This window comes from Manduca sexta, chromosome 15 (genome assembly GCF_014839805.1).
Source record: "Manduca sexta isolate Smith_Timp_Sample1 chromosome 15, JHU_Msex_v1.0, whole genome shotgun sequence".
Classification (NCBI taxonomy): domain Eukaryota; kingdom Metazoa; phylum Arthropoda; class Insecta; order Lepidoptera; family Sphingidae; genus Manduca; species Manduca sexta.
Window position 1 is genome coordinate 291,349 of NC_051129.1, and position 7,999 is coordinate 299,347.

The 7,999-nt window shown below is 40.5% G+C and overlaps 1 protein-coding gene across 1 annotated transcript in view; it reads right to left on the minus strand.

Moving 5' to 3' along the window:
• The window catches only part of LOC115446433 (low-density lipoprotein receptor-related protein 2), a 214,189-nt gene that overhangs the window by 20,969 nt on the left and 185,221 nt on the right, over nt 1-7,999 (minus strand). Inside the window, 3 exon segments of the mRNA XM_037438826.1 lie at nt 2-1,607; nt 1,752-2,021; nt 2,331-2,557. Of these exon segments, the coding sequence (XP_037294723.1) occupies nt 2-1,607; nt 1,752-2,021; nt 2,331-2,557 (2,103 nt within the window).

The following is a 7,999-nucleotide window of genomic DNA, read 5'->3' on the forward strand; positions in this document are numbered from 1 at the left end:
CTGGTACAATTCTGCTCCTCATCGCTGTTGTCTAGACAGTCGTCGTCCCCATCGCACACCCAGCTCTTCGGGATACATCTCTGGTTATTGCACGTGAAGTCCCAGGAGTGCGGGCAGGCTTGCACGGGCGGCTCCGAGTTAGGATCGGCGATACAATTCTGACCATCTGCCGCCAACTTCTCTCCGTAAGGACATCCGCACTTAACAGTCAAGAATTCGGTGTTATTCCTCGGTATGGCGAAACAAAGCTTCTGGCAGTTTCCATTATTCCTCGCGCAGGGTTGCATCGGGTCTATTTTCTGTATATTCTCACTATAGACTTTCACTCCGTACAGCCTGTTGGTTTGCGGCTCACGGACCATGATGTCTTCCTGTTCCCCGGTCAGTTTGTGCAGCCTCACGATGGCGTCTAGTCTCCAGTCTGTGATGTACATGAACTCTTTGTTGATAACTATCGAGAACGGATGCCTGATCAGCCTCGAATTGACAGTTTTCACGTCAGTACCGTCCAGTTTGGAATGTTGTACGTGGTCCAGTAAGGCGTCACACCAGTATATTCTGTCGGTGTCAAAATCTATGGACAAGCCGTTAGGCCAGCCGAGAGTAACATTTTCGAAAACGAGAAGCCCGGTACCGTCAGTGTTGCAACGGCTGATGTTTGCCGGTCGGTCCCACTCCGAGAAGAATATGAAACCCTTGTTGGGATGAACGACAATAGCCCTGGGTCTTTTTAAGTCTTTCAGAAGAGTTCTTTTGTAAGTCACGTTCCTCGTTGAAAGGACATTCAATGTTCCTTTCCTAGAGTCGATGTAGTAAAGGTTTTTCGAAGCCCAGTCTACCGCGAGTCCTTCAACGCCCTCGTTCTGTGATGCGAGGACAATTTCCCGAGACGTTCCGTTCCTGTGCACCCTGTATATCACATCTTGTAGCACATCAGAGTAATAGATATGTTCATCTCTTGCGTCGAAGTCCAAGCCAACGAATCTAGCCCTTCGTGACACAACAGGCAAGATTGCGTCACTGAACCCTTCGATTACAGGATTGAGGACCTTTCCTTTAATGAATCTCTGTTGGGAGTACATGAGGAACTCATTCACTAAATCACAATTACGCAAATCGCTTTCGAGCCGGTAGCCGATGTTGCAAGCGCAGCGGTACCCCAGGCCACCATTTTGAATAGCTGTCACTATGCACATTTGGGAGCACCCTCCATTATTGTTACCACAGGGGTTATTGACCGAAGTTTGCTTTAAAGAGTGTATGACAGTGATCGCCCTGGGTTCCCTGATATCCTTCATTTTGTATATGGCTTGAATACTTGAAGCTCCTTCGTATTTATTGACTGAACTGATGCCTTGTTTAATGCTGTCTGACCAGTAGACCCTGTCTTCGAAAAGAGCGAGTCTTGAAGGGCTGGGGACCTGCTGTCCTCTGAGGACCAAGAAACGATGGTTGCCGTCGTAGTCGACCGTTTCGATGTAGTCCAGTAAGGAGTCACACCAGAACACTCGGCGCGCGATGATGTCCACCGCTATACCTGATGCTTTGTAGGCCGCTTCTGATACGATCGATTTCGCGTGGGTACCGTCCATGTTAGCTCGAACAATCTGGAAGGAAAGTATTGGAATATTGAAAGGTTTTAAAGTTATTTGTTACAGTAAAAGAAAACAGCTTCAACTCTGATAAAGTTATTGCAATAGATTGAGTTTTTAAATCTGTAGACTAGATGAGTTATATGATTAATTTCTCACCTGGCTACTATCAGCAACAAACATCAGACCCAGCGTCGGATCCAGGGCCAAATCGGCTGGGTTCGTCAAATTAGAGCCCAGCACTACGGCATGCAGTCTTCCATCCAGCTCGAAAACATCAATCTTTTGTCCCACGGCATCTGCCACGTACAGTTTGTCTCCCACCCAGTCCACGGCCAGGGCTACCGGAGCCCAGGAACCGGCGACCGTGATGTCGTTACCCGCATAGCTGTTCAGTCCGGCTGGCACGCTCAGATGCTGTGAGTGGATCTGTAAACAAAAAATATATATTGTATGATATAGACAAACATAGTTTGTTTCGACGCGGTTTCGACATTCCATATATCCCGTAACACGGACCAGCATTACTTCTGGTATCGTCAAGTCACCATGTTGGTTGTCATTTTTTTCAACTTTTCCTCAGTTGTAAAACTTTATTGGGGCCAATAAAAAACGACACAAAATAAAATCTGTTCAAAATATATTCAGCCCCTCATAATACAATATGCGTCTAGCAACTATTAAATTTATCCGCAACAAGCCTTTAATCAAATATTTAATTTGGTTGAAACTACTGACCTTTCTAGTCTTGAGATCGGACCAGAACAGCAGATTTCTCCTGTAGTGGTAGTCGAGTCCGGCGGCCGCGGTGGCGTTGGCGAGGGACACGGGCGCGCGGCCGTGCAGGTCCATGTGCAGCACCGCGCCCGCGTGCGCCAGCACCAGCGCCGCGCCCGACGCCGCGCCGCCCACGCAGCGCCGCCCCTCCACCAGCGAGTACCCGGGGGCGCATGCGCAACGATATGCTGGAATATACACGCACATTGATTGATACGTTCTGTGATGATTTATTTATCTGTTTAGACTAGCGAGTACCAGACCTGTTAGCTTTATAATTTGCAGTCATCTAGTCGTGATTGTTTACATAGCAAAATTGCTTGTGGAAGTCAACTTCTGTAAGTTAACTTGCTAATCAAAATCTTGATTTATATAAGTTCAAATGTATCTTAAAGTTAATAAAAATATTAAACCTTAGAGTAATTTATATATTAATACGCGAAGAGAAAATGTTATACCCCTTTATAAGCACATTGCGTGCACAGAGGAGTGGGAGATTTGATATGATTACTGTTTATGTAGAGGAGAGTAAAAAAATAAAATTTATGTGTGTTACAAATACATTAAATTCCACGGTTTAATTTCGAACACAGCTAATACATTTAAGTAGGGTATTTTACTGCTAAGTAATAATACTTTATAAAACTAAAACACTTACATCCAGCAGTATTAACGCAAAGCTGGTGGCAGAAGCCCCACTCCTTGCACTCGTCGCGGTCCACGCAGGTCCTGTTGTCTGCCGAGAGCGTGAGTCCGGCCGCGCAGGAACACGCTCCGCCAGACGGGAGACGCCACGCATTTGTACTCACAGTCCAAGGCGGGACAGGAGGCCGTTGCTGGAAGATAAAATGTATTTAGTGGAATAGAGAAATAGTAGACAGTCGCGGGTAAGAACACAACTTATAAATCCTCTTACTTCGAGCTTAGGCATATACTTTATATTATACCTATCGCGAGAATCGTCACGGTAACAAAAATAATAAAGAAAATTTATCGCTAAAACCAGGCTAAAACAATACTAGTATAATTGAATCAATTTAATGTTTTTTTATCGTAGTTCGGCAAAGTAGTTTAATTGCACCTGATGTTAAGTGAAGTGGAGCTCAAAGAAAGTGCCGACCGGCAGTCATGCCGGCCTGCATAATTGCTTCTTCACGCTCCGCAATCAGTAATACAACATTATGTGCTTTAAAATATTATGCAAATTGCTAGTTTGTGTGGCACCAAAAAAAATATCACACAGCTTATAAATAAAAGAACTCACAGCAAGCAGCTTCCTCATCAGCATTATCTTCACAGTCCCTCTTCCCGTCACACAGCTGGTACCGCATGATACACTTGTGGGTTCCATCTTGTCCTCCCTTAGGGCACAGGTACTTGTTATCGGGGCAGGCTATGGCGGTGCAGTTCGCCTCGTCGGAGCCGTCCGCGCAGTCCTTGTATCCATCGCAGTGGTAGGTAGCGGGGATGCACAGCGCGTTACTGCAGCGGAACTGCCCGATGTGGCAGGGGGGAAAACCTGGGAACAAATGTTTGGTTAAGATTGATGAATTAATATAAGAATATGAGATAGTTTTGTTATGCGTACTTATACATTTACCGAATATTATAATTGAAAATTACCTAGAAAATACATAGTAATTAATACTTTACGTAATCAATCTCCAATGCAATACCACGGTGAAAATTAACAAACAAAACAAGATAATACATATAAGGGTTAGAGAAGACTTCTCATCACGGCATTTCACTTTACGGTTGATGTCATTTTAAATATAATATTAGTAATAAATCCACGATATTTCAACAATGCAAAACCTTTGGTGTAGTGTTTGTTAGTTTGACGTGATGCTTTTAAAAGTCCCTGTACCTGGGCGCTATAAATCAGGCGAGTTCAGATGTTCTGTAACTCCACGGAGCGCACAACTTCACTTTTAGTCGAGATATATTTTAAAACACATATAATACTAGATTTTTACCTTTAAAATGTGGAATTGGTTTTCTTTAACTCGATATTTCGAAATAGACATTGTGGAATGAAGATTTATAACACAACCTTAATGTAAAATCTATATTTAGGTAGGTAGGTAGGTAGGTAGGTATATTCAGGTATATACATAAAAAGGATTTTTAAGCTTGTAAAGGAATTATGATTGTTCCCTGGAACTAAAAGAATGTAAACAGGAAACATATCCTGCATCTGAATTAAAATACAATTACTAATGGTCCGTAAACCTTCTGCTAAATACGCAAATCAAAGTCCTAATTTATTCTTATTACATTTATTTTGGGAAAAGCCTTTAATTTAAGCATAAACCTCCAAAAGTGTAATAAAGGGCAACTCACTACAATGTTCTTCGTCTGAGTTGTCGCCGCAGTCGTCTTTGTGGTCGCACTTCACAGAAGCGTCGACGCACTTGTTCCCTGTAGCGCACTTGAACTGGTCCAGCCGGCAGGGTGTCGAGTCTGTGGGACAATTCTGCTCGTCCTTACCCGTCCTACAGTCTAAATACCTGCACGAAAACAATTTAATGAGATTTTTAATAAGTTAGTTCTAAGATTTTTGGCTAGATGTCGTTGTAATAAAATTTGTTTTCAGGCTGTGAAATAAGAGGTAGAAGTTTCAATTGTACTGGAATATGTATTTGCTGGGTCCATGCATTTTATTGTAATTTATATGGCTAATATTATGCATGAACACCGATAGAAATTGTGGATTCCATCATCAATAAAAACTAAATAGACTAATATAATTAGAGATAGATTAACAAAATGTCTTCTTAAATACAAATAAGTAAAGAATAATCCACAGTGACACAATGTAGATATGTAGGAATATCGATTAGAATATGTCGGAATGTATTACCCGTCACATTTCTTCTCTTTAGGTATGCAGGGCCCCTGCGAGAGACACTTTCCCGGGGCCCGCGCCCTCTACACCGCACTGGAAGTCGTCAGTTTGACATTTGCGATATGCTGGAACAAATAAAATACTGTGATTACATATTAACTCTTCGCTCAGTGTAGTGCTATTTGCTTTACAGAGTTACTTGCTCGTCTCTTTATTTGAAAATAATGATATCAACGCTACTAATAATAGTATTATTATTAAACATAACAGAGTTATAATCTTATACATAATTTAAGAAACTGTAAATGAAATTCCACAGGCAGTCACAAGCACTTGTATAAAACATTTCCCAAAGTACAATCATATTGAAGCGCACAATCCGGTAAAGGGTTTATGGGTATGTGCGTGCGGTGAATGCAAATAGACGCGTCACGTGTCGCGCGTGTCAACGCTCGCAGAACGCGTTTGGATCAACAGGTCCCATCACCTGCGCGCGGCTCTGTTCTAGGCCTATTGGAATGTTTCTAGTTATAAGCTAAGAAAATACGAGTACGAAATAAGAGGTTAGATTTTACTGAGAAAGATATGTATTTTGTATGTAAGAGTAATTTTTCGTTGTCAGCATAGAATAATGCATAAGTATCCAAAGATATATTTTATTTCTATGGTAATTGGTAAGTCATAACGAGAAGCACAATCTATTTTGAACTTCTCTCGTATGCGAAAAACCGCTCATCAGCATAAAGATAGCCCTGGGGAAAAGCTAGGAGAACGATTGGTCACCTTTAACTTTACACTAGAAAATAGAAAGGAAAACGTTAAATACATGGATTGTTCAAAAGTACCTAGTTAGTTTCAAACGTTCCTGTTGGATTTCACACGTTCAGTGGGATTGCTAAAATCGCCTCTTTCTAATTTCCATAGGTTGACAACGCACCCACAATATTACTTATGAGGGTGTTTACAGGCGAGGGTAATCTGTTACCAACGTGGCCCTTCGCATAACTTCTGCTCTAAGTAGACAAATATTACAACACCGTTCTTCAAAATTATCTCGTTCTAAAATATGTCCCATTATTTTTACCCAAATCCTCGTGACATCCATAAGTTTCAGCCTGTTCGAGATAACGCAATTTCCATACAAAGTTATGCAAAAATAGACCTCCGAGACGAGTTTAAGGCTATAAAAATTAAGTTAGAGTGCATTCAACAACGTTGGCTAGCGGCCCTATGTTTAAAATTTATGTTTTAATGTTACAGGATTTTTCTACCGTGCATTTTTCTTCTTTCCTATAATAGCAAACAATTATTTATGCAATCGTGATCAGGATAGCTGCTCGATAGCGTATCGATAAATGCTATAACTACAAGTAGGATGTAGTGAGTGATGGCATGAACTTTGTTATTGAAAGTTTCAGATAGTACATTTTTTCTCTACTAACGATTCACAAAGACTTATATTTGACATATTAACTATGTTATATAAATTGTTTTGTTTATTTAGGATGTGAAGGAAGGGGCGATGTTCCGCTATTTTATACGCAATTGATACGTAATAATGTTTCATAATAAGGATACACAATAAAATATTGTAACATAAAACTTACATAATAAAACGGATGATACTTTTACTACCACCTAAATAATATATCAACGGAAACCAAAGTTTTGTTTAAAATTATTAAAATTCCCATTCTCAAAACTCGGGGTATGCAGTGACATATCTGGGTTCAAAACATATTAATAAAAGTTATCTCTGGGGCGTGTAATAATTCTAACGCCCATATTATCCCGTTATGCTGACGGTTGGCACATCTTTAGGACTGGGCTGGGATCAGGGCAGACCGTCGTAAATATTATCGGCGGATCCACTGCCCGGCCAAGCATCATATCGCGATTCAAATATTTTTGCCACGTTTATGGGAATATTTAATGTTTGGGACCACTTTGGGTCGGGTTTGAGATGCTAGTGCTTATTTTTCGTAGATGTCTAGTCAGTGTAAGGCTGTGAAATTGAAGTACTGGATTCGATTTCCCGATTGCTATATTTTACGATATTCAGGAAATAAATATGAAAAATATTTTCTATTCAAATAAATCTTGTTTAGATCTAGAAATAACATTAACAAATACATATAATATTTTAAAACTGCACATTTATTTATATTTTTCTTCTGAAAATGGTATTACAAAAGGAAGTTTCCTGTTCATGTACAATAACGTATAATGAAATATCATTTTTCTAATATTAGCCTTTATGAAATCGAATCCAATGCGCTAGTTTTGCTTGCATTTATTCTCTCTTGACTCCTCATATCTCTTGCAGTTTCATCGCCTATACAGATCTACCTACTGAAGCATTCAACTCAATCCTGCATCAAAATCAGTTCAGCCGCTTGAATGCACTAACGAATTAACAGACTACTGTTTATATGCAGATACGGTCTCTACAGGCCCAGATATAACAACAATTAGGCATTCTAACTCGAAACTAGGGTCCCTTTGGGCCTGCACCGAAACTTGCAAGACTCGACTGGTCAAATTGTGGTATAACTTTAGCAGCGTGTTTGTAGTAATAAATACAACTGTTGGCGCAGAAGGAGTGGCTCGGGACCTGGAGAAGTTTGTGGACATCGTCAGAGGAAACTATTGTATTACTGTTTTTATAATAAAGATACAAGAAGATAAGTTCCCGACGTTACAGTTAGCTAATATGGAAGGTCAACAAAGTGTTAATAAAACTTCAGATTGATAATAAATATAGTTCAAGGCAACATGT